This window comes from Hemicordylus capensis, chromosome 2, assembly GCF_027244095.1.
Source record: "Hemicordylus capensis ecotype Gifberg chromosome 2, rHemCap1.1.pri, whole genome shotgun sequence".
NCBI classification, from domain to species: domain Eukaryota; kingdom Metazoa; phylum Chordata; class Lepidosauria; order Squamata; family Cordylidae; genus Hemicordylus; species Hemicordylus capensis.
The window spans coordinates 250,128,113-250,154,007 of NC_069658.1; the positions used below are offsets into that span (position 1 = coordinate 250,128,113).

Below are 25,895 nucleotides of genomic sequence, written 5' to 3' on the forward strand. Positions count from 1 at the left end.
ATTTAAGACCGCCCCCCAGGATGGCTTATAACAGCAAATTTTTGAACACAATAGCAAAATAAATTGATCTATTTGCAAGCCCAGTTAGAGGCTCAGCTTATCAGAGCCTTAAAAATATAATGTAACAGCCCTGCTGGATCAGGCCCAAGGCCTATCTGCTTCAGCATCCAGTTTCCCACAGTGGCCCAGTAAATGAAGATGAAGATGACAAATATTTATATACCGCTTTTCAACAAAAGTTGAAAACTTTTATCTATCTATCTATCTATCTATCTATCTATCTATCTATCTATCTATCTATCTGTCTATCTATCTATCTGTCTATCTATCTACCTATCTATCTATCTTACATAGATAGATAGATAGATAGATAGATAGATAGATAGATAGATAGATGGATAGATAGATAGAAAATGGCTCCCTGTCCCCAAGGGGCTCACAGTCTAAAAAAGAAACATAAGATAGACACCAGAAACATACGATAGACACCACTGGAGGGATGCTGTGCTGGGGTTGGATAGGGCCAGTTGCTCACCCCCTGCTCAATAAAGAGAATCACCACTTTTAAAAGGTGATTCTTTGGTCTGTTTGCTCTGGGAAGCCCACAGGCAAGAGATGAAGGCAGCCCACCCACCCACCCCCGCTACTAGTGCTCCTGTTGCTACTAGTGCTCCTAGTAGCAACAATAGGCAGCCCCCGCTCCTACTAGTGCTCCCTCCTACTAGTGCTCCTGTTGCAACTGGTATCCAGAGGCATCCTACCTCTGGAACTGTAATATAACCATCTAGACCATGGATTCGCAATGTTGGGTGCCCAGATGATATTTGACTTCAGCTCCCATAACCCCCAGCCAAAGGCCACTGGGGATTATGGGAGCTGAAGTCCAACAACATCTGGGAACCCAGCGTTGAGAACCCCTGATCTAGACAAGTCACCACTGATAGACTTGGACTTGTCTAATTCCTTTTTAAGGGCCCTTCCAGACAACAGTAAGTTGTGCTGTTCCAAGCACAAGCTTACTCACACTCCACACAAGTTTACTCATGCTCTGCAAGCTTCTGTCTTCCTTCTCAAGTTCCACCTCTGGTCAGCTATTGCTTTCTGAGAAAAACCAGCCCCTTTCCCCATTCACCAGAAAAGCAGTAATCAGTTCTTCTCTGAAAGCAAGGGCTGGCCAAAAGGGGGCTTTACAGACAGGGCTCCTACCCCGAATCTCCTTCGGGAGAGAATGCGTGCATTCACACACCAGCCAAACTTACCCCGAAGTCCCTTCAAGATCCTTGGACCCACTCCACACACAAATCGAGCTTTGTCTTGCGAATTCTAGCTAATCTCGAGGTATTTCCGGGTTTTTAAAATGCTGGTTTTAAGCTATGTTTTCTGAAAATGCCGGAGCAAATAGGGAGAGGTACTGACATAGAATCATTAATACCCCCCCCGCCAACATTGACTAGAAGGAAAACACGGAGGTATGCCATGTGAACTTGCACCAAAAGAAAACCCGAGAGCAGAGGGGAGGGGCTGCTTCTCTCAATGCCGCGAGTGTGATTCGAAGTGGCTTCGCTCAACATTTCCCCTGCAGCATGAAGTCATGTGCGAATAACTCCCTGATGGAACTGCAACAATTGCACAAGGACCTTGCTCTGTGGCTGAACAGAGCATAGATTTATACTGGGAAGGAAGATGAAAGCCTGCTGAGAGTGTGTGGAGTACTTTCAGTCCCATCAGCCCAAAAACTAACTAAAAGCACAATGCCTAGAGCCTTTGGAGTAAGGCAGTATATAAATAAACTAAAATAAATAATGGGACACATATATGTTAGCCACCTGCCTCAACTCTGGGCATTGAGAAGGCCAAGTCTTCTGAGAGCTAGTCTTGTGGTAGCAAGCATGACTTGTCCCCTAAGCTATGCAGGGTCTGCCCTGGTTGCATATGAAAGGGAGACTAGAAGTGTGAGCACTGGAAGATATTCCCCTTAGGGGATGGAGCTGCTCTGGGAAGAGTATCTAGGTTCCAAGTTCCCTCCCTGGCATCTCCAAGATAGGGCTGAGAGAGATTCCTGCCTGCAACCTTGGAGAAGCTGCTGCCAGTCTGTGAAGACAATACTAAGCTAGATAGACCAATGGCCTGACTCAGTGTATGGCAGTTTCCTATGTTCCCAAGTGAGCCTCCTAGGGGCAAAGGGCAAAGCCTCCATCTTCATCCTCTTCCCTTGAAGGTTGGCATTTCCAGCTTGCTATACTCAGCTCATCTGTACAGGTCATCTCATAATGCTTCATGCAAAAACTTGAGCTAAGGGAACTCTCTTGCAGGCGAGCCCAAAAGCATAAATGTGGATGGATCCAAGCTGAAAACAATCATCGAAGGCTTAACTCCAGGGGCCAGCTATGAAGTCATCGTGATGTCTCTCCGTGGGTTTGAGGAGAGTGAGCCTTTAGTGGGCTATGTCACTACAGGTAAGCCAAGAAGAAAGGCTCATACCTTACAGATCAGAAGTCTTCTACCTAGAGCCCACTCTTTTTTTAACCCCTCTCTGCAACCAGGGGTTCGTTTTTTGCAGCTGTCTTATGCTAAGACGATTGGCCATCTGGCTCAGTGTGGCCGGTGATTTTCCAAAATCGTAGGCAGAGGGTCTTTCTCAGCCCTGCTGTCTGGATTAATCCTTTTAAATGGAGACTATGACTGGAGCTCAGATTTTCTGCAAACAAGGTCCATAGGAACATGCAAAAGGCTCACAGTGTAAAAAGAAACATACAGGAGACAGCAGCAGCAACCACTGGAGGGATACTACAATGGGGTTGGAAAGGGACAGCTACTTTCCCCCTGCTAAATAGAAGGGGATTGCCACTTTAAAGATGCCTCTTTACTCAGCAGGGTGTTAGGGTGGGAAAAAGCTGTGGGTCAAAATGCCAGAATTCTCTGGGGTAGGTTCTTATGGGATGGATAATGGAGGTGGCTAGGGACGGCAGCTCCTTGACTCTTCTGTCCTTCTCTTCACAGTTCCAGACGGTCCCTCCGACTTGCGTGCTGTCAACGTGACCGATTCCTCAGCCGTGTTGACATGGCAACCGGCCATGGCCGAGATGAACAACTACATCGTCACCTATGAGCCTGCTGGTGGTGAGAGAGGAAATAGGGCAGAGCTGGCTCTTCTTTGAGGCACAACTGCCAACAGGACTCCTGAAGCTGCTGAAATATGCTTTGTCTGGCAACCCCTCCTTTAATGGCGTGACTGATTTCCCAGATTTGTAGACCTCCCCAAACTTCCATCTATGGGCAGTTTACAAGAACATAAAACAAACGAGTTAAAATGGAAACCTTAAAACAATTTAAAACCACTGTCAAATTAAAAAACATGGGTGAAAAAATGAGTCTTTAGAGACTTTTAAAAAGCTGCCGGGGAGGCTCTTATTTCAGCAGGGAGAGCATTCCAGAGTCTTGGGGCAGCAACAGAGAAGGCCCAACCCTATGTAGTCACCAGACTATGCAGTTCCCCTTCTGACATTCATCCTGCATTAAGATTACTCCAAAGACAGGCTCTAAGGCCACATTTAGGCAGCACATGTGAAAACACCTTTATACTTCAAATAGAATAACCCTTTATTTGTTTAGTTCTTTATTTTGATCCCTTGTTTTCAAAAGCTCAGTGGGGTGTACATGGTTTTATCCACACAACAGCCCTGTGAGGTAAGTTAGGCTGAAAGCAGGGGCGTAGCAAGGTTGGAGTGGGCCCAGAGACAAGATTTTAAAATGGGCTCCTTGCTGATATACACACAGAAACACACTTCACAATATATAGTGCACTCACACTCACATCCCCATTATGAATATGGTGAATATCTACTTCACGTAGCATCTAGTTTTTTTACTCTCTGCTACTGCTGATTTCCAAGAGACTCAACATAATTCATAGGGGGTGCAACACGGGTGGGTGGGGAGTCATGTGACGTGCCTCTGCGGGGCCCCTCGAGGGAGTGGGGCCCTGAGATGACTGCCTCCCCTTGCCTAATAGTAGTTACGCCCCTGGCTGAAAGCTATTATCTGATTTAAGGGGGGATCAAATCGGGAACTTTCTACCTACAAAGCAGGTTCTCTGCCGTTGAGTGACATCCCTATCCAGTATGCCATACTTTCTTTTAGGCAGGAGTCATCTTAAACTAGATGTCTGCTCTAGGGGAAAATCAATTTTGCCTATTCTCTCTGGGAAGACCTGTTTATTGGGGCTGGCCCCTGTTAAAAACAGGAAAGTGGTCTAGATGGATCTCTGGTCTGATCCAGTAAGACAATACTTTTGTGCTGAACCAAAAAAAATAAGGATAATACATTTGCAGGGCCTGTGAAGGGAAAGCCTTCAAAGGACCAACTATTGTTCAAAATACTCCAAGCAAAAGAAGAGTGGTACTTCACTGCACTCTTTGGTATTACACAGCACTCTTCTTTAGGCACAGTAGTGCTTGTAGTTAGTCCTCTTAAAGGTAAAGGTATGCCATCGAGTTGATGTCGACTGATGGCGCCCACAGAGCCCTGTGGTTGTCTTTGGTAGAATACAGAAGGGGTTTACCATTGCCATCTCCCATGCAGTATGAAATGATGCCTTTCAGCACCTTCCTATATCACTGCTGCCCGATATATGGTGTTTCCCATAGTCTGGGAAACATACCAGCGGGGATTCAAACCAGCAACCTCTGGCTTGCTAGTCAAGCCATTTCCCCACTGTGCCATTAGGTCCTCTTGCACAGTTCCTATTGATTTAAATGGAACTTGTGAGCAAGAGACCTTCCCAGTGACAACACTGCTTTTGCAGTCGTCTATAGCCAGGGCCAACCGTTCATTTTAAAAGGGAACCTGGGGACAGGACCTGCAAGTGTATGGTGCAGATAGGAAGAGGACTGCTGTACCTGCGTTCACCATCACTTGTGAATAACTGTACCTGAGCACAGATCTGTACCTGTGCACACTGTACACTCTGTGTACAAGTGTTGATCAAAACATGTGGACAGGGCTCTGTTTTTTTCCCCTTTTTGCACAAATGAGCAAGCACATCCTGAAATCAGATAACAGTGCATGAGTCAAACCCAACGACTAAAGAAAACAAGATTCACTCCCAAGAAGCCATCATCAGCCCTACAGATGTGTCTGCTAGACACACCCAGCCATAGTGGAATATGATGATTGTCTGTAGTGAGACAAACATTTCAGGAGATGTCACGGCATTCATGAGGCCAGTACAAGGTAGCAAAGACACCAGCATGTGATTTGGCTTGCTTCCTTGGGTGTTAACTGAATTGGCTGGCTCCAGTGGTGGCACCAGGCAGAGCTGATCACCATCCTTCCAGCCTCCTTGTGGTTTGGCAGCTTGTGTAGGCTGCTTTGTTTTCAGGGAGGGGACAGGAAGGCGATGATTTGTGGTTGGTCTTTGATCCCCCTTCCATTCACGGAATTCACTGCCATGTGACATAGTGATGACTACTTACATTGGGGGGGAAATTAGATAATGTTATGGAGGATAAGTCTATCAGGGCCTGCTAATCCTGGCAGCTAAGCTTAATGGGTCCTCCAGATTCAAATTACCTCTGATGCTGGGGACAACCAAGACCGAAGGGGCCTATTTTTATGGCAGTTTATTCCAATATGAAAACAGATTGCAAACGGAGATCTTATGGGGATCCAAATGATGTTCAGAGGTGTATAACTTCTTAGTGCCATCTGCTGTCCATCTGCTGAAAATCCATTTTTTTAAAACTGTCTGTTTTCCAAGTCAGAATAAACACAGTATTTAGAAGACACAAGTTTTGTCAGCAGATGGTGCTAAGAGAAATCACACACTAAGGACATTCATATGGCCGATTCTGCTAGGGCTGCCCCTTATGCCTGGAACCACCTCTCTGAACATCCTCCTGATGTTTAGTCTGAAACTGCTTCCTTGTAGTTTCAACTCATTGGTTCTTCCTCAGAAGAAGCAGACAATGTCCATTCCTTCTTCAGTGTGACAGCCTTTCAGATATTTGAAGATGGCTATTGTATCTCTTGTTAGTCTTCCCTTCTGCAGACTAAGTATACCCAGTTTCTTCAACCATTCCTCCTATCCAGACTCATCACTATCCTTGTTGCCCTACTCTGAAATTGCTCCAGTTGATCAACAACAACAACAACAAATAATAATAAATAACAATCAATCAATCAATCAATCAATCAATCAATAAGATTAACAACTTTATTTGTTAGCCGTCCCATAACAGATTGTTCTCTGGACAGCTTTTTAATACAACATTAAAACATGAGATGAAAAACACACAACACGTTAAATCATAACAGATCAAAAAAGGAGAAGGAAAATACAAAATGCAATACAAAACCATTTAAAGACATTTTTAAAAATCAGGTAAAATCAGATCAAAATCCAAATTCAAAATCAGCCTTCTTAAAATGCAATGCCCAACCCTGGACACAGCACTCCAGGTGAGGTCTGACCAGCACAAAACAGAGTGGAATGGTTACTTCTTGTGACCTGGACATTTTTTGTGCCCAAGAACATGTATCTTTCACCGGGGCTACAAGTCTCTTTCACGGGGGACTGGACTATATTGAGATCCCCAGCCAGTCTGAGCCACCACGGCTGTTCCAACGTGTCTGTATTGGGTTGGAAAGGGGCAGGGGCCCTTCTGGGTCATGCATCTCTCTCTCTCTCTCTCTCTCTCTCTCTCTCTCTCTCTCTCTCTCTCTCTCTCTCTCTCTCTCTCTCAGGTGCTAGGGTCTCTGAATCAGTGCCAGGAAACCGGGCCCAGCTGCGGCTGTCAGGGCTGCGACTGGACACAGAGTATCGGGCCAGCGTCTACGGCGAGAGGGAAGGAAACCGTAGCTCTCCAGTCAGTGCCACCTTCACCACTGGTAAGCAGACGGGACTGAGGAGGGGCTGGGGGCATTCAGGACCATACAAAGGGAGAAAAGGCAGTCACTGGGGGCTAGAGCTGAAAGGGATTTGGGGTAGAAATGTTCTCCAGGGGGCTCTCCCAACTCAAATGGCCAAATGGAGCTGTTTCCAGATGGAGAAAAGCTCAGTTTAAAAATCTCGACTCATTGTCCAAATGACGTTGCTGTCACACAATTTTGGAGTGCCACCTGCTGGTCATTTTCTGCCAATCCATAATGAGAATCAAGGTTTTGGAATACTCTTAAGGTAGTCTCAAAAACCTTGATTCTCGTAACAGATTGGCAACAAATGGCATGGGAGTTCTCCACACAGCAGGCTTTACCGCAAGTTTTCTGCGAGGCTTTATTACGAACTCAAAGTTATTCCAAAATCCCGACGCAAAAAGTGGATTTTTTTTACCCTGGATATAAATCGGGCTGCACTCTAACACGCTGTGAAAAACCCGAATTGTGTGTGACGTGCTCTCCGATAGCTCGCAGGGACTTCAGGCTAAATCTGGCCAATATGTGAATACACCCTCTCCATTCCGGAGGAGATGTGTGCTAAAGGGCTTGAAAAGCCCTGTGTGAAAAACTGCCAGCAGATGGTGCTGTGAAATGGAATAACAATCAAGAACGTAATCTGGACACACCGAGTACAGCAGTGGTAAGAACATCTGTTTTAAAATAGGTTATATCACGGTGTATATCTCCATCTGGAAACACCCCAACTTCAAACTATTTTTTGGCATCCCCAGTGTTAGATGCTGTTTGGTTAAGGCTTTGGACCCTTTTAATATATAAGAAAACTAGATACAAACATGCAGAATTTGCAAGCTGATCTTCTGCTCCACACCACCTAACAGCAGCTAACAATGCTGTCTTAGATGGCAGAGATGTGGGGATTTACCACCCACAATATGATCCCCCCAGACATGATAATAAAGCTGATATCACATGCAAGGGATTCACAGTTATAGAGTGCATGTCTAGGCACGGCTGAGACATTACCTTTGATGTTCCAAAGATTACTGTTTGGATATTTCCTCTCACAACACCTTGAAAGCACTTAAAAAAACAAAACAAAAAACACCACAAGTGAGAATTGTATTGTAATCTTGATTTAAAATATGGTAGGATTGCCCTGCAGCCCAAAATGTCCTCATGCAAATGGTATTCTTGCTTCCTAACTGCATGATGTGCAGTTCAATTTTTCTATGTGAACCGCCTTGGGATTGTTTTTAATGAAAGGTGGTATATAAATTTAATGATAGATAGATAGATAGATAGATAGATAGATAGATAGATAGATAGATAGATAGATAGATAGATAGATGTGTCATTGGATAGCAAAGGCAGAAGTGAGGGGCTTCTTCTTCCTCAGTCCTGAATGTGGAGATGGAAGAGAAAGAATTTTGCACAAGCCTATCTAAATATATTTATTTCTGTCAAGGCTGGGAACGTTATGTTCCTTGGGGAGCATCTGCAGGGGAATAGAGATACTGGCAGACTCAGGTTAACCTGCAGGCTGCAGATATGTCCATTTCACAATAAATAAAACACCCCCAAACTGCCCCAATGTAACTCAATGGAGTGGAATGTTGATGCACTCAGAGGGCAATTTAATAGACAACCAGGTGGGTGGAGCTAATGGAACTCAGTGGTGAGGACAGGGTCGGGGGGAAGGAGGGCTTCAACAAAAAGAGTGGGGAATTTCTAAGCTAGAAAATACTCCCTCGGGGTATTCACAACCCCTTCTGCTTCTGAGAGGGAAAGGTGCCAAAACTTTCACCTTCCTCAAGTACAGGTTTGGGTAACACATGCACACCAGGGATATACTGCAACATTCTGTTGTGGGTCCAGACTTGTTAGCTATGAGAACTAAAAACTGAAATATTTAGGAATAGTAAAGGTGAAGCATGCCATCAAGTTCATGTCGACTCCTGGTGCCCACAGAGCCCTGTGGTTGTCTTTGATAGAATGCAGGAGGGGTTTACCATTGCCATCTCCCACGCAGTATGAGATGATGCCTTTCAGCATCTTCCTATATTGCTGCTGCCCTCTATAGGTGTTTCCCATAGTCTAGGAAACATACCAGTGTGGATTCGAACCAGCAGCCTCTGGCTTGCTAGACGATACCAGTAGCAGGGGAGTAACAGCAGGAGAGAGGGCATTCCCTCAACTCCTGCCTGTGGCTTCCAGCAGCATCTGGTGGGCCACTGTGTGAACAGGATGCTGGACTAGATGGGCCTTGGGCCTGATCCAGCAGGGCTGTTTTTATGTTTTTAAGCCATTTCCCTGCTGTGCCATTAGGTGGCTATTTAGGAATAGTATTCCAGCTGAATACCAGGTGCTAGCAGACAAACTGCATTAGCCTGCTGTTGAGACAGACTCCTCACTAGATGGACTTTTGTCTGTTCCAGCAGAGCTTTTTAAAAGTTCTTCTGGCTTCCGATGCTGGGAGCGGGGCACGGGGCCGGAAGAGGTTCCTCTCTGCAAGCCAGACCAAAAATAGCACTCCCTTGACTTCAACTCTTTTCCTCTCCATTCTCCAGGAGTGGATGGACCCCGGGACCTCCGAGCTAGTGAGATCTCAGCCCGTAGTGCTCATCTCACCTGGTTACCACCCCGTGCCCCTCCTGGCGGGTATCTGCTGAGCTATGAAACCCCATATGGACAAGCCAAGGTACCTGCCACCTCACATGGGTGTTTGTCATTCGTTTTAACTAATGTTTTAACTTTTTCTTTGCTTGTTGTAAACCGCCCAGAGTTTTGGGCGGTATAGAAGTGTGTTAAATAAATAAATTAAATAAAAATAAATACGTCTACGTTAGGGCTGCAGCTGAGTGGTAGAGTGCACGTTTTGCATACTGGAAGTCCCAGATTCAGTTCCTGCCATCTCTACCCAAAATACACTTTGCCTGACATTTTGAAGAGCTGCTGCCAGTCAGAGTAGGCAATAATGATCTGACTTAGAATAAGATACCGTCATGTGGAGTTACTTAGGGAGTGGTCTATGTGTCTGTTTCAGCTTGCGGCTGGTTTGGTTTTCATTATCTGTCATGCTCTGCTCCACAGGAGATCCCCTTAGATGCTTCTGTCACCTCATACCAACTCCAAGACCTCATTCCTTCCAGCCGGTATCAGGTTCAAGTGCAGGCCCTGAGGAGGGGCACACCAACAGCCCCCATCTCTACTTCATTCAGCACTGGTAATAATCCTACAGAGGTTTATGGTAGTCAAGTGGGCTATCAACTCTTTGGGCATTTTCATACATGAAGCGACTACTAACTTGCTGAAGCTACACTGGTCAGAATGCTCATGTGCATTACAAATGCCTCTCCGGGCAGTTTCTGTACTTACAACTATTAGATTTCTATGTATAAATAATGCACGAGAAGCTCAAGGTCAATTTAAGCCTCACCTGTAAAAACCCTCTTAGGAGAGGGAGGATGGAGAGCTGCATTTTCTAGAATGAGAAGCCGCATAGTGTGTTACTCTGCACTTCTGTGATCCAGCAGCCTGTTTATGCTGCAGCTGCTTCTGTCTGTTTTCACCCAAAGGTATTGTTTTACTATCCCCAGGCAGAATTTTTCTAATGGGCCAACACTGGGGAAAGTCACTTTCTGTCAGGGACATAGCTAGGGGATAGGGGGCCCGTGTTCATCCCTCTCTCTGGCGGCCCTCCAGATTGAGGAATATAATGAAGAAAATAGGGAGGGATGGAGCTGGAGGGCTCTCAGGAGCTGGGGGCCCATGTTCTTTGAACCCTTTTGCTCAATTATAGCTACGCCCCTGCTTTCTGTGTCCCAATTGTTGCTAAGCAAATTAACAAACAGTGGTAACACCCTGACTAAACAGTGCGCTTGTGCAAGGACTTTGCATTAGTGTGAGGCTTTTGTGTCAACGACTTGTGTGACCTCTGCAGCCTGCATGCCAGATGAAGGTTGTGCTGATACAAGCATGCCTCCACTTGTGCAACAGGTGTGCCACCAGTGAGCACCTCATACATTTTAAGGGGAGCTTTTACGCAATAGTGCAAGAGCGCAGTTTCAAACATCCCTGTGCCTCTTTTTTCAGGAGCACAACTTTCCTCATTGTGCAAGTGCACCAATGGTCAGGACATCAGCCAGTGTGATTCCTAGAACTAGTTCAGAGTTGCACTTTTCCAGCGAATGGCCAGTTTTGTAGAATCACTTCAGGCCTAGAGAGGGTCTGGCCAAACTGCATGTGATGTTTGTCCTGCCGTCCTTTCCCCCACCCCCCAAAAGGAAGCCTGATCCCACCCAGGGAAAGCAGATTTAACCTTATCTCCCTGCGCTGCAGTCCCTATGCCCCCCACCTTTTGATCCAGGAGGAAAGCTGCCATTGGCGCCCTTGATCTGGGTTGGGATTGGGCCTGCCCCTGCTCCTACAATTGCTACTTAAAAAAAAAAAAAAAAGAGGACTAAATATGACAACATTTTTAGCATCACATGTAGTTTGTCCCCAAGACTGCAATATTCTCCAGATAGTGCTTTATTCCAACATGAACACTGATTCCTACAAACTGTTTTGCTGGCAGTCCAGATGTTCTGCACATTTCAGAACTTTGTTGCACAATCTGCTTGACAATCTGTGAAACATCCGAGCTACAGTTACTTGGGTGTAAGCACCATTGAATACAACGGAACTTCTTTCTGAGAAAACGTACATTGGTGTGGGTTGTAAATGGTATCAAGTCTTTAACATCACTCCTCATTCATGAAACCCAATTATTTTATTTTATTTTATTTTATTTTATTTTATTTTATTTTATTGCATTTATAAACCGCCCCATCCAAAGGCTCTGGGCAGTGTACAACAACTTTTAAAAGACATTAAAACATACAATTCAAAACACAGTGCCAAAAACAATATAAAAACAATTCAAAAACAATATAAAAACAATTCAAAAACACTTAAAACCATTTAAAACCAATTAAAATACTTTTAAAACACTTTACAAACCTTAGAAGGCCAGACCAAACAAGTAAGTCTTTAGGGCTCTGTTAAAGGCCAACAGCGAGCCTAAACTGCGGATAGCTGCCGGGAGTGCATTCCATAGACCAGGAGCAGCTACAGAAAAGGCCCGGTTCCGAGTTGCCACCAGACGTACCTGTGGTGGTAACTGGAGACGGACCTCTCCAGATGCACTTACAGACACCCTTACTTTGAGGACACTTGTCATTCTCACCCGTGGTTAACTCTGCCTTCTAATCCATCTGAACTAGGAGGAAACTCTGAACTAGGAACAGACTTGCTAGATCAGGCTGTGGGATAATCTAATCCAGCTTTAGTTGCCATCCAGCTTCCCTTGGGAAACTCCTACACAGGGCATGAGGTGATAGCCCTCCCCTGCTGTGTGTCCCCAGCAGGGCTGTCTGAAGGAGACTTGTGGGGTGGCCGCCCAAGGCCCCCATGCCCATTTCACACACACATACACACACACACACACACACACACTGCAGCCCAGCAGAGACACTCTTCTAGTTCTGGCAGGGTGGAACAATATTGATTCATGAGGCGGCTGGCGGGGGTGGGGGGACAAACTATTTTCGTTCTGGGCCCCATACAACTAGAGACAGCCCTGGTCCCCAGCATGTCATATTCAGAGATATACTGCCCCTGAAGAAGATTTTCCTCTTGTCCATTATTGTCTGTTATGGCTATTGGCCATTGACGGATGCATTCTTTCTTGCCTTGGAAGGACACCTGACATACCCCTTCCCTCGGGATTGCGCAGAGGAGAGCATGAATGGGCCAGGGTCCTCACGAGTAACAACAATTTATCTGGGGGGCAACCAGGGCCGCCCCTTGCAGGTGTACTGTGACATGGAGACTGATGATGGAGGATGGATGGTGAGTATTATGGGGACGGCTTGGGGTGGGGGCACTAACACATTGTTAGTGGCATGTTGTAGTCTGCGCATCCCCAGCAGAGTTGACACCAGAGGAGGAGGGGGCCCAAACAAGAACCCACCAGTTAAGGGACCCCAATACAAACATGAAGGAAAGGCACATTTCATATGTTGACATGGGGTTTGGCCTAAAGGCAACCTTGGCACCAAATCTGAGTTGCCTTGGTGTGGGATTCATCAGATCACAGAATGTCAGAGTTGGAGGGGATCTTGGAGGTCTTCTAGTCTGACCCCCTGCTCTGTGCAGGGAACTGCGACAGGATCCCTGACACATGCCTGCCCAGCCTCTGTTTGAAAGGCTCCAGCAAAGTAGAGCCCTTGCCACTGTGCAAACCAGACTGGCCCACTGTCCAACACCTCTTACAGTTGGGAAACCCCTTCTAACGTCTCTAGCCTGAATCTGCTTCCTTTTGATTTCTACCCATTGGTTCTGTCGTACTAGAGCAACAGATCATATGTCTGTCCGTCTTCTATTTGACAGTCCTTCAGATATTTGAAAACAGTGATTCTATCTCCCCTTCTGACATACCCCGAAGGAAGGGGTATGTCAGAAGAGAAAACTTTCTCTCTCCCGGGTTAAACATAGCCAGCTCCTTCAACCAATCCCGGTAGGATTTGGTTTCCAGAGACCCTCCACCATCTGGGTTGCCCTCCTCTGAACCTGTTCCAGTTTGTCAAGTATTTACTAGCAAGGAAACCTCACTGTTCAGGGCAGCCAGGGCATCTGCTCATGTGCCAACTCAGAGCCACACAATGTCATCTTTCATCCTTAGGTTTTTCAGCGTCGGATGAATGGCGAGACTGATTTCTGGCGCGACTGGCAGGATTATGCCACCGGCTTTGGCAACCTCACCCGGGAGTTTTGGCTCGGTAGGTACTTTGGTTTCCAAGCCTTTCTCTCAACCATCCTTAAGACAGATTCACCTTTATTCCCATTTTACAGACCAGGGTTAGGAATATGTTCCAAAACAACAGCACCCATCCCAAGCTCCTGACTGAACCAGAATATCAACCTACCTCACCACCCACATATGAGCCAGTAGACTGAACTCACACACTGCCTGTCTCCCCGTCCCACCGCCCGCCTCCCAAGCATCCAGACAGCTGCTGTAGCTTGTAAGAGACTAAGCAATATACCAGGAAGTGTTAGAGGTTGTTGATTTTTACCCACAATAGGTAAAACAGCAGAGCACTAAGGAATGAGCACACACTCCAGTTACAGAGTAGGTAGCAGAGGATGGTTTGGATATTGCAGCTATTTAGAGAAAACACATGGAGATCCTTGTAGAACTAAATACTAAATATTTATTGGTTAAATGCACTTGGATAGGAAAGACCTATATCTAATCTAAAGGACTACATAGTGGATAGGTAAGGAGAGAGAGAGAGAGATGTTTCCATCTGCTCTCTAGGAGGAAAGGAAGGATTGTGACTCAGCACAGGAAGTGCTGCAGAGTCAGTTCAGGGGTCATAGAGTAGGGACAGATAGGGAGACCCTGACTGACTGTCTCTACTCCCAATGCCCCTAGTGGTCATTAGGACAGTTGGTGCAAAAGGTCGATGCACTGGAAGTTCATCTCCAACAGGAAGTCCCTAATTCAGAACATGCCATGAATTTGTGACAGTGGCCATGAGCAAGCCATGTTCCTCTTTCCAAATATGGGGAGAATAAATATGGACCTACTCTGCCATGTTGTTGTTGAAAGGATTTCAGCAATATCATGTACTACTCAGAGCACGCTAAAGCAGTGGTTCTCAACCTGTTGGTCCTCCAGATGTTGCTGAACTCCAACTCCCATCATCACCAGCCACAATAAATTATGGCTGGGGGTGATGGGATTTGGAGTTTATCAACATCTGGAGGACCACCAGTTGAGAACCATTGCTCTAAAGTATTATTATGGTCCAGTCTGTTCTCTCACCCTCAGCTCCCCTCTCCCCATGCAGTATGGGGACTATTTATGTTGACCTACCTTGCAAGGTTGCTGTAAGGATTATGGTACAACATGAATGAAGTGTCATAGGAACATAGGAAGCTGACATATACTGAGTCAGACCATAAGTCCATCTAGCTCAGTATTGTCTACACAGACTGGCAGTGGCTTCTCAAAGATTGCAGGCAGGAGTCTCACTCAGCCCTATCTTGGAGATGCTGCCAGGGAGGGAACTCGAAACCTTCTACTCTTCTCAGAGCAGCCCCATCCCCTGAGGGGAAACTAGATGCTCACACATCTAGTTTCCCCTTCATCTGCAAACAGGGTGGGCTCTGCTTAGCAAAGGGGACAAGTCCTGCTTGCTCCCACAAGACCAGCTCGCATTCCAGTAATGGGGAGGAGAGCTGGTCTTGTGGTAGCCAGTTGTCCCATTTGCTAAGCAGGGCTTGCCTTGGTTTGCATTTGGACGGGTGACCACATGTGAGTGCTCTAAGATATTATCCGTAGGGGATGGGGTCATAGCTCAGTGGAAGAGCATCTGCCTGCTTGCATGCAGGTGGTCCCAGGTTCCCTCCCTGGCATCTCTAGGTAGGGCTGGGAGGGACTCCTGCCTGAAACGTTGAAGAATTCCCTGCCAGTCAGGGTAGACAAAACTGAGCCCAGAGGCATCTGAAGTGTCTCCTCCCTTTTCATTTGGCATGTTGCCTCTTCCTTTCTCTTTCGGGTGTGATGTAATGATCAGGCACGTTATGAATGAAAAGCATAGTTTGGCCCTAAGAGGCCACTATGGGTGGGCCCTCTTGCAATAGAGAACATAACACCGGGACTTCTTAGCCTTCTGTGACTTTGCACAAGTTCTCCACCCACCCAGAATGTTGTGCTCCGTGCAGGGCTTGGCCCCTATCCCACGCTCCCTACCTCTGTCAACAGAGAGAGTTCCACATAGGCAGGATGAGCCTCACCCCCAGGGCCAGTCCTTCCATGAGGCAACGTGAGGCGGCCGCCTCAGGCAACAGGCTCTGGGGGCAGCGGAGGCACCACACCACCCCCTGACACAGGCACCGGCCTGCTTGCCCACTGCCACAGAGTCTCTTGCCAAAATTCTGCCCCAGCCTCAAAACAGCCTCTGTGGCTGCTCCATCTCAGCTTTCCACTTCTTTCTGGAGCAGAAGGAAGTGGAGGAAGTGGGCCATCGCGTCTTGCCTCCACTCTCCTCGACTTCCTCTTTTGGAAAGGGGATGAAATTGCAGCCAAAGAAGCTGGCCATTGCAGCGGTGGGGTGTGTATGTGTGGACTGGTTGAGTGGCACCTTCATGGAGTGCACCCTGGCAGCGGGGTAGAGGTAGGTGCTCCCTAGCAGGTGGGCAGGGACATAGCTGCCATGGACCAGAGGGGACGACAGTCCTTGGGCTGTGGGGGTCAGGGGCACCCCCTTGCCCCCTCACTCACGCCCTCAGCCAGCGAGTGCTTCATTTTTCCGGCTGGGAGTGTGAGGCGGACCCCTCTCCTGTCTAGCTAGTGCTTTGTTCAAGTGCTGGCTGACTGGGGACTTCTTTCCCTGCCGCGCTCTCAGTGAAGCAGAGAAAGACTCACCCAGCCAGCCAGCCAGCACCGAATGAACCCTCTTCCTGATACTGGCCGTGCCCCCTGCGTCGTTGTCAGATGCAGAAAACTGGCCAGCACTAGGGGAGGATGTGCTCAGACTCTCTCCCAATCGTCCCCCTTCAGCACTTCATTCAAGCACTGGGTAAGAGTTTCTTTTTCTGCCTCGCGAGGTGGAGAGGGCAGACCAGCACTTGCCCCCAGCCAGCACTTGAACGAAGCACCTACTGGGGATAACTGGGAGAGGGTCTGAGCAAATCCTCCACCCACCCATTTCAGTGCAGTGGGGGTCACCAGGGGGAGCTTGTCCCCCGACCACCAGTGAGCTTCCTATGCCCCTGCAGGTTGGAGCAGCATGCCTCAGCTCAGGTGCCCCATGGGGAGGTCCTTTGGTGAGGTAAGGTGAACCGGTTACCTCAGGAAGCTGATGCTTGGGACACCAGTGGGGTGGCAAGATGCCGCCGCCACATCAGAGCAGCTCTTCAGGACTCCCCTCAGACTCCTTGCCAAGCTGCAAAGAGCACCAGGAGAGAAGAAGAGGAGGCTCCTGGCCACCTCCCCTCCTCCCCCAGCCCCCGGCCACTTTCCAGGTTTGAAAAGGTCAGTTTTGAAAGGGGGCTGCTGGCCGCCACTGGGGCCAAAGCAGCATTTGGGGTCTTGCCGTGGGCGCTGTGCCATCTCGGGCCGCAAAGACCACCCTGGGCTGCCCTTGCTCACCACGCAAGGCAACTGAGCACCCCAAGGCTGCTCTGGAGTTCTCGCCAGCTGTGAGAGGAGGGGAGAGACGCAGCCACGAGGAGGCCACCAGGCCCTCACCCCGCTCTTCTGCTTGCTCCCAGGGAACGACGCTTTGCACCAGCTGACAACGTCCGGGGACTACGAGCTGCGTGTGGATCTCCACGCTGGGAACGAGTCTGCCTATGCGAAATACCAGCATTTCCTTGTGGACTCCCCTGCTGATTATTACCGCCTGCACTTGGGCAGTTACAGCGGCACAGCCGGTGAGCGAGGACAGCTGCACGCTGGACAAGACAACGGGCTGGCCAGGACCGGGCAGCTACCATACTTGGGTCTCCCCCATTACATGTCTCGTGGTTAGAGGGTTGGACTAGAATTGGGGAGACCCCAGTTCAAATCCCCACTCTAGCGTCAAACTCACTAGGTGACTCTGGGCTGGTCATTTCTCTCTCAGCCTAACCTACCTCATAGGGCTGTTGTGAAGATAAACATGAACATGTCCCCTGCTCTAGTCCCCTTGGAGGAAAAGTGGGATATAAATGTAAATTTTAAAAAAGTTAAGAGGAGGGGCCGAAGCTTCAGTCAGTCCCTGGCATCTCCAGTTGAAAAGGATTCAGGGAGCAGTGCTAGAAAGGACACAAGAACATAAGGGAGGGCAGGATGCAATCATTAGACTGCTTCTGAAGAAGCCTGCCTTGGATCCCTCAGAGTTAAGCAACTACAGGCCTGTCTCCAACCTTCCGTGGCTGGGCAAAGTAATTGAAAAGGTGGTATCGTCTCAGCTTCAGGCGGTCTTGGAGGAAACTGATTATTTAGACCCATTTCAAACTGGCTCTTGGGCGGGCTATGGGGTGGAGACTGCCTTGGTCGGCCTGATGGATGATCTCCAATTGGGAATTGACAGAGGAAGTGTGACTCTGTTGGTCCTTTTGGATCTCTTGGTGGCTTTCGATACTATTACCATAGTATCCTTCTGGCACATCTGAGGGGATTGCAGGTGGGAGGCACTGCTTTGCTTTCAACTCCTATCTCACGAGCAGATTCCAGATGGTGTCCCTTGGAGAATGTTGTTCTTCAAAATCTAAACTTTCATATGGTGTCCCTCGGGGCTCCATATTGTCTCTTATGAGACCACTGGGAGAGATCACCAGGAGATTTAGTGCAGGATGTTATCAGTATGCTGATGACACCCAAATCTATTTCTCCATGTCAGCATCATCGGGAGAAGGCATAATGTCCCAAAATGCCCTCCTAGAGGCTATGATGGGCTGGATGAGGGATAACAAACTGAGGCTGAATCCAGATAAGACAGAGGTAGTCATTGTGCGGGATAGAAACTTGGAAGATGAGTTTGATCTGCCGGTTCTGGATGGGGTCATGCTCCCCCAGAAGGAACAGGTACAGTCTGGTGGTGCTTCTGGCTCCAAACCTCTCCCTGGTGTCTCAGGTTGAGGTGGTGGCCAGAGGTGCTTTCTATCAGCTTTGGCTGATACACCAGCTGTGTCTGTTTCTTGAGATGAATGACCTCAGAATGGTGGTACATCTGCTGGTAACCTCCAGGCTGGACTACTGCAGTGTGGTCTATGTGGGGCTGCCTTTGTACATAGTCCGGAAACTGTAGTTGGTACAGAATATGGCAGCCAGGTTTGTCTCTGGGTCATCTTGGAGAGACCATATCACTCCTGTGTTGAAAGAGCTACACTGGCAACCATTAAGTTTCCAGGCAAAATACAACTTTATGATTATTACCTATAAAGCCCTAAACAGCTTGGGCCCTGGGTATTTAACAGAACGTCTTCTTCACCATGAGCCCCATCACCCATTAAGATTGTCTGGAGAGGTTCATCTGTGGTTGCCACCAGCTCATCTGGCAGCTACTCGGGGACGGGCCTTCTCCGTTGCTGCCCCTGGGCTTTGGAATGCGCTCCCTGTTGAAATAAGAGCCTCCCCATCTCTGGCAACTTTTAAGAAGGCACTGAAGACATATTTATTCACCCAGGCTTTTAATGAGATTTATAGTTTTAATACTTTTAATGTTGGGTTTTAACTAATTTTAATGTTTGTTTAAATGATTTTGATTGTTTAATTGATTTTAATGTTTAAATGACTTAAATAGTAAACCACCAAGTTTTGGGCTGTATAGAAATATGTTCCCCATGTTCACTCTCTCTCCCTGCCACCCACTCCCTGCCTCCACAGGTGATGCGTTCAGCTACCACTCAGGCAGCGTCTTTTCCACCCGGGACCGAGATCCCAACCGGGTCATCATCCCATGCGCCGTCTCCTACCGTGGCGCTTGGTGGTACCGCAACTGCCATTACACCAACCTCAACGGGCTTTACGCAAACAACCGCGACCACCAGGTACCTGCCAGATGGGGGGGTGGAGGGGGAAGACAAGGGCTGCCTTTCCTGTTTAATTGAGAGTGCGCTTTCGTCCATTGACTAGCAGGCAGGTGTTCAACAGGTGACGCTTTGCCCAGCATGAAAAGGAGGAAAGCATTAGCCCTATTCAGACATTATGTGGTACGAGTGTACAGATGTTTGTAAACAGACAAGTTCTTGTGTGAATGACTCTACCTGCCTTCATTTAAGAAGTGACCCTGGGCACAGGCCCCGCAAATACATAGTAGAGACAGGAGACTCCTGCCTGAATCCCTGTAGAGCAGGCCTGCACAACATAAAGCCCGGGGGCTGGATCTGGCCCGCAGGGACTTTTTTGCTGGCCCCAGGAGTAGACTCCGTTTTGTGGTGCCTGAGGTGAGGTGCAAAGTGCCGCCCTGCCACATAGCCCTGATGGGGGGTCAGCCCCGTTTCAAAATCTGAACTCTGAAAGTGCTTGAAGGGCAGAGAGGAGGAACGGTTGCTAGCCGCCTCTTTTTCTCTCCCCATGCTGTGGTTAACTAATAATTACTTCCATTAATATTTTCATGAGTAATTAATCATTGTTTCCATTTATATTTAATAATTAATTTTAATGCCCTCATGAATGTGCTGAACACTTACCTTGGCCCCCCCACACGAAGTCATGGTTGGTTCTGGCCCACCAGGGTCTTCGGGTTGTGCACCCCGGCTGTAGAGCTCCGCCGGTCAGCGTAGGCAACACCGTATTGGGTGCTCCAAGGGGTCTGAGTCCCTAGAAGGTCACTTCCTGTGTCACCTCTGTAAAATGCATTGCTGCCGTGTTTTCCTGGAGCATTTCCAGGCAGGGCTCTTAGCTCCCTTCTCCTCCAGAATGGAGGGTGTGCATTCACATAGCGGCCAGATTTACCCCAAAGTCCCTGCGAGCTATTGGGGGGGTGGGGGGCGCTTCACACACAGGTTTTCACAGAGGGGAACTGTGACAAGCTGTGCAGGCTCGTCTTGAGCGAGGCGTTCAGCTCTAAAAATGAATGGAGACACAAAAACAAAACCATTTTCTTTTTCCTGCACACCCCTATTGTGAAAGAGACCTGGTTTCTGCTTGTGTTACAGATACTTTAGGTTAATTTCTGTAGCAGAGGCAGGCTTCCAGCCTTGATCATTCCAGGGGCATACGATGACCACATGATTCTCCACTCTTATAATGGGGCACTTTGGCTGACATTACATAGGAAACATAGGAAACTGCCATATACTGAGTCAGACCAGTGGTCTACCTAGCTCAGTATTGTCTTCACAGACTGGCAGCGGCTTCTCCAAGTTTGCAGGCAGGAATCTCTCTCAGCCCTATCTTGGAAATGCTGCCAGAGAGGGAACTTGGAACCTTCTGCTCTTCCCAGAGCGGCTCCATCCCCTGAGGGGAATATCTTGCAGGGCTCACACATCAAGTCTCCCATTGATATGCAACCAGGGTGGACCCTGCTTAGCTATGGGGACAAGTCATGCTTGCTACCACAAGACCAGCTCTCCTCTCCAATTCATTCAGAGGGCTGCACACCCCCAGGGCCATATTTTCGGATGGCACTGAGGGCTTCCTGCCTGGAGCAGGGGAGGGCATCAAAAAGGGCAGTTGGGAAGTTTGGTTAGGCTGTTCTCTCGCTGCACTGTGCATCCTTGCTCTGAATGTCAGCCACTGTTGGTAGAGCTGTGTCTATCTCCCGGCTTCTCACCTCTTGCCACCATCTCTCTTTTTCTCTCCCTCTCCTAGGGTATCAATTGGTTTAACTGGAAAGGGTTTGAATTCTCCATCCCCTTCACTGAAATGAAACTACGGCCCCGTGGCTTCCGACCCTTGCGGCGGCGGGCGTGAACGAGGCTGCAGAAAGGACTGAGGGGGGGAGTGGACGAAGGAGAGCAACAGCAGAGACCTCTCCCCAACAGGATACCTCACACCCTGCCTTAGCCGTCTCCCTCACCGCCTGGAAGAAAGAGGAAGAGAAATGGAGGGAAACAAAGCAATGGACAAATATTAAAAAGCACCTTGTATTATTATTTTTTATTTTATTGTCTGCCGCTGACCAGCCACAAAACATCAGGAATATGAAGCCCCTGGAGGAGTCGCGCTGAGGGGCAGTGTTGAGATGGGAGCGTTTTGTCTGTCTCATGTCGCAAGGGACAGCCCTGGCCAGCAGCTCATCTTCCTGAAGGGCCACTGAGAAGAGAGAGGTGGGCTAAACCCCCAACCTCTGGTGTAGATTGGTAGCAAGGCCTGTTGTCACAGATGCTATTTCCTACACGCTTCTAGGCTGACAACTGTGTGTGCCAACAGGCATCCCTTAAAGGTGGGGAGGTGGGAATTTGCCTCTGGGCCTTCCAGTTGCTGATCTCTTCTGCACAGGTTCCTGCTTCTGCAGTACCAGCTCATCCTCTCTCCAGTCCAGCCTAAAGGTTTCTAGATTTCGGTAGAAGGCCTCCTCTTTCTCCTCCCCATTCAGAAAATGGAGGAACTCGTGAATGGCACTGAAAGCAGATTAACCTAACAGCACTCCCCCCACTACTTTCTTTTTGCATGTCTTTTGCCCCTCCCAGGAGCCTTTTCAGCTCAAGAGACAGAGTTCGAACTTCTACCTCCTGCCCACCATCCCTCCCAAAACAGCAGATTACGGTCGAGGAGGAGCACAGTGGTGCATAGATGTTAAGAAGGAGGCAAGCAGTGAATTTAAAAGGCCACAGAAATGGAAAGCGAGCTGAAAAAATGAATCCCAACGAGACCCCAGAATGATATATGTGAGAAAACAAAATTGCTAACATTACAGTTAAACCAAAAAAAACCCCATAGAAAACTTTGCACATAGTGCAACTATGCAAAGAAAACCTGCACATCTATATACACACATCCCATTATCCCTGACATTATTTCCTAGGTGGAGGGAATTAATTTGTATGGAGAAGAGTTCAGCCATGTGAGCCCCCAGCTACATTCTGGAAGTGGGACAGCCCAGATACAGATCTATCACCATGGGGGGGTGGGGTGAGGGGGAGAGACCTCAGGTGCTGCAAGTGAGCAATTTGTACAGCGCCTAGTAGTCAACAGCTTTATCAGTAATAAACATTATGGGCTTCACAGTTATTGGGTGCATGCGCTCAGGCTTAGCTGGGGCATTACATAATCGGGGCGGGGGGGTAACATTGAAGTGGGCAATATCTCCCATGTCGTGTGACTTGAAATCTATCCCCCACTTTCCTTATGGGAGAAATTGGGTCCAATCCTTCATGATACCTGCTAGGGCTAGCAGAGGCCAGATTGGGCTCATGTTTACAATTGCTTATTCAAAAAGACAGAGAAAATGGAACTCGTGAAACAAAAGGAAAGGATCCAAAGCAAGCAGCCTAGCCTTACTTTGAAGCAGTCAAGCTACATTTTTTTTTGTGGGGGGACCTCTGTTTTGGGGCCTCTTCTCTGGCATTAAGGGGGAGGGAATCACAGAACAGAGCATATTTATCTTATCTTGACTTCAGAAAGAGAAGCGTGTTAGGGCCAGAACCTCAAGGGCAAGAATAAGGCAGGGAACTGAGTGAAAGGATTCAAGATGGATTCTGATGGACCGATAGCAGGAAACTTCTGATCAAAAGCGACCTTTTTTTGTTTCTGTTTTAAAGTACAAATGAAATTAAACCAATGGGAGTAAAGCAGTGAATGTGTACCCAGTTGGAATGCCTGGGTTTTTGAAGAGTAGATGTAGAAGAGTTCTGAAGCAAACCAGAGCCTAACCAATGCAGCCCCCCTGCACCCCACGGGAGAAGACAGGAGCTGGCAAACCTTGTGTCCACCCACTTCCCCAAAAGGGGGAAGAAACATGATAAGCAGATGAGAATGTCTCAGGCAGGGCCTTCCTTGTTTTCCCACACACCCATTCCAAGCACGATTCAGAGACTCCTGGGGATGCTCTGGTTTGAACAGAATGAAGATGGCACAATTAGAATTGCACCTTTTTATTCTCATGGCCCTCTGAGAGCAGCACACCTTCTTGGTGGTAGCAGAAGTGTGGGGGGAGCTGAGTGGACAAGAGTGGATAGCTTTTCTTGTAGGGCAGCAGGAGGGTGTGTTGTCGGTGCAGAGGGGATCCTTACGACTCGAGGTAGGGCAGGATTTTTGCACGAAGGGTGGGTGGGTAGGAGGGGCAGGCTGTACAGTGTGACTTTTTAGAAGTGGAGTAAAAGTTCTCTATAAAGTGCTTGGGGGGGGAAATCTTTTGATTGTCTTAAAATGTTTAAAATAAAAAATGAATTTAAAATGACAGAGTGAGAAGATTGGCTTTTTTTCAAAGAAGATAGTTAAACACAACTTGTTTGTTGGCTTTTACAGGGGCATTTGGCTGGGTGGGACACAGGGCGTGCAAATCTAAATCAGACTATTTTGAGAACTGAAGAGAGTTACCAGGTCTCTTGAGGCTCAAACCCTGACTCAGGGTTTGAATCTTGAGCCCCAGTTCCACTCCTTACCCTCTGGAGATGCAATATAGACAACCTCTGACATTTTCGAGCTTATCTCCATAGCCTTGAGGACCATAAACTTGCCTTTAAAAAAAAAAAAAAGTGACATGTGAGATTGTGATGCTAATTCAGTATCCAGTACCAAATTCTGTAGAAAGAGATGAAAAGCTGGCTATGAATCAACAATGCCAATTCCATTCTCCTGGGGTGAGACATCTGTGCTGCCTTCTTGCCTTTTTAGGGTCTTCCTCCTCCTTGCCACCATAGCTGACAATTTCCACTCCTCCTCCTAGTCCTCACAGTTTTTGCTAAGCAGGGAAGGAACTGGTGATGAGTGAGCAGGCAGAAACTGCAGCAGTAGCTGCTTCTCCCTGCTGCTGGCTGGCACCACCCGCTTTCCTTAGGGCTCCCATACATCGTCATTTCACCAGACCTGTCCTACATTCCATGAAAGGAAAAGCACTATCCTGTATCTAGCCATCCTCATGCGCAAGCAGACCTGGCCCGTTCAAGCCAGCAGCCAGGCTACCAGTCCAAGAAAGGAAACCAGCAGGTAGACCAGGCTACCAACTGCACACAGGAGGCCCTGGGTAGACCCGGTGTCTGTCTCTCCAGCAGCCAGGTCTACTGGGTAGATGTGGTGGGGCACTTCCCTCCCTGTCCAATACAATGGGTGGACTGGCTAATGGTGTGATGAAGACCAGGTCTGCTGCTGGTGCTGGTGGTTGTCTCAAGAGTCAAATCAATTTATATACCTGGCCTCTGTACCATTCATTTATTCTTGCAGGGACCGTGGGAAGGGCAAGGGCGGGCATCCTCATTTTCCAAGTTGAAAATATGGCAGTACTCTTGCTCAGGAGAGTCAGGCAGGCAAACAGGTGACCTGCTTGCCATCGCAGCTGTCCTCTCCCACTTCTGGGGGATCTTCCATATGGTAATTTATTCCACCAAGAGCTCAATTTTGATGGGAGATATAACAAATCCAGAAAACTTTGCATAATTTCTTGGCGCCATCTACTGGACATCTACTGCCAGCCCATGGGGGGAAACCCATATCTTCTCAATACAACTTTTCTTCTAACTTGTTAAAGATTTCTCTCCCCCGCATTGTCAGCAGACAGTGCTGAGTGAGGAATTACGTCAACGTCATCAGGACTTGTCATTACTTCTCCCACCTATATTTGAGCTCATGGCCACGTAGTGCTTCTAAGGAATTGTTTTTCTGTAATCTGCTGGACGTGGAATTCAGGCTCATGTTCCACATGACACTTTTATCAGGCAGTGTTTGCCTCTATGGCCAAGAGGCATACTAAAGGCATACTGAAGTAAGGCTGAGTCAGTAACAGTTTTCTGACACGTTAATTAGAAGCTTTGAGCTTGTGGTGTCTGCTTTTAATTGCTTCCTGCACAGTGTGGTGGCAAGTGGATTGCCCTGAATTGGTCCTTTGTTAATTTTTATTCCCCCAGAGTAAGGCTTTAACGATTGGTTCCCTCTTGATTTTTTTTTTTTTAAACTGAGAAATGATTCTCCATTTCTCATTGACTGAATTTCTAGGGACTCTGGGATGGGAGCTGGCAACTCACAAGGAGGGGAAGGGAAACTAAACAAGACATCCCCAAGAGGCAAACACAGAGACAAAACAGGGACAGGGATGTACCAGGGACAGCTTCCAGAAAATAGGGACAGTCCTTGATAAATAGGGACAGTTGGAGCCTATGCAGCCCAGCAAACAATTCCGCTAAGAGCAGGTGGGCCTCTGTGCACAGTTGTTTGGGGCTTGGCAGAAGCCTAACCCAGGTTAGAGCTGTGGTGCAACAGATAAGCAGAGCCTCCGTTGAGCTCTGCTGACCCCACTCCCACACAATCAAGGCAGTGGTGAGTGTGGAGCACAGACATACACCCGAGAATTGGGGGGGGG

General features: G+C 47.9%; 2 protein-coding genes across 5 annotated transcripts in view; one reads left to right on the top strand and one right to left on the bottom strand.

Annotated features, from left to right (window-relative positions):
• Positions 1–23,780, top strand: part of TNXB (tenascin XB) — a 161,882-nt gene extending 138,102 nt beyond the window's left edge. For all 4 annotated transcript variants that reach the window (XM_053291372.1, XM_053291373.1, XM_053291374.1 and 1 more), the window contains 10 exons: positions 2,313–2,456; positions 3,001–3,120; positions 6,745–6,888; positions 9,465–9,595; positions 9,988–10,120; positions 12,638–12,789; positions 13,622–13,718; positions 17,224–17,385; positions 19,322–19,485; positions 21,251–23,780. In XM_053291372.1, the coding sequence (XP_053147347.1) occupies positions 2,313–2,456; positions 3,001–3,120; positions 6,745–6,888; positions 9,465–9,595; positions 9,988–10,120; positions 12,638–12,789; positions 13,622–13,718; positions 17,224–17,385; positions 19,322–19,485; positions 21,251–21,352 (1,349 nt within the window). In that variant the 3' untranslated portion in view covers positions 21,353–23,780. The remainder of the gene's footprint in view (positions 1–2,312; positions 2,457–3,000; positions 3,121–6,744; positions 6,889–9,464; positions 9,596–9,987; positions 10,121–12,637; positions 12,790–13,621; positions 13,719–17,223; positions 17,386–19,321; positions 19,486–21,250) is intronic.
• LOC128343084 (steroid 21-hydroxylase) overlaps positions 21,520–25,895 on the bottom strand; it is a 40,147-nt gene continuing 35,771 nt past the window's right edge. Inside the window, exon 10 of the mRNA XM_053291590.1 lies at positions 21,520–24,060. Within this exon, the coding sequence (XP_053147565.1) occupies positions 23,948–24,060 (113 nt within the window). The 3' untranslated portion in view covers positions 21,520–23,947. The remainder of the gene's footprint in view (positions 24,061–25,895) is intronic.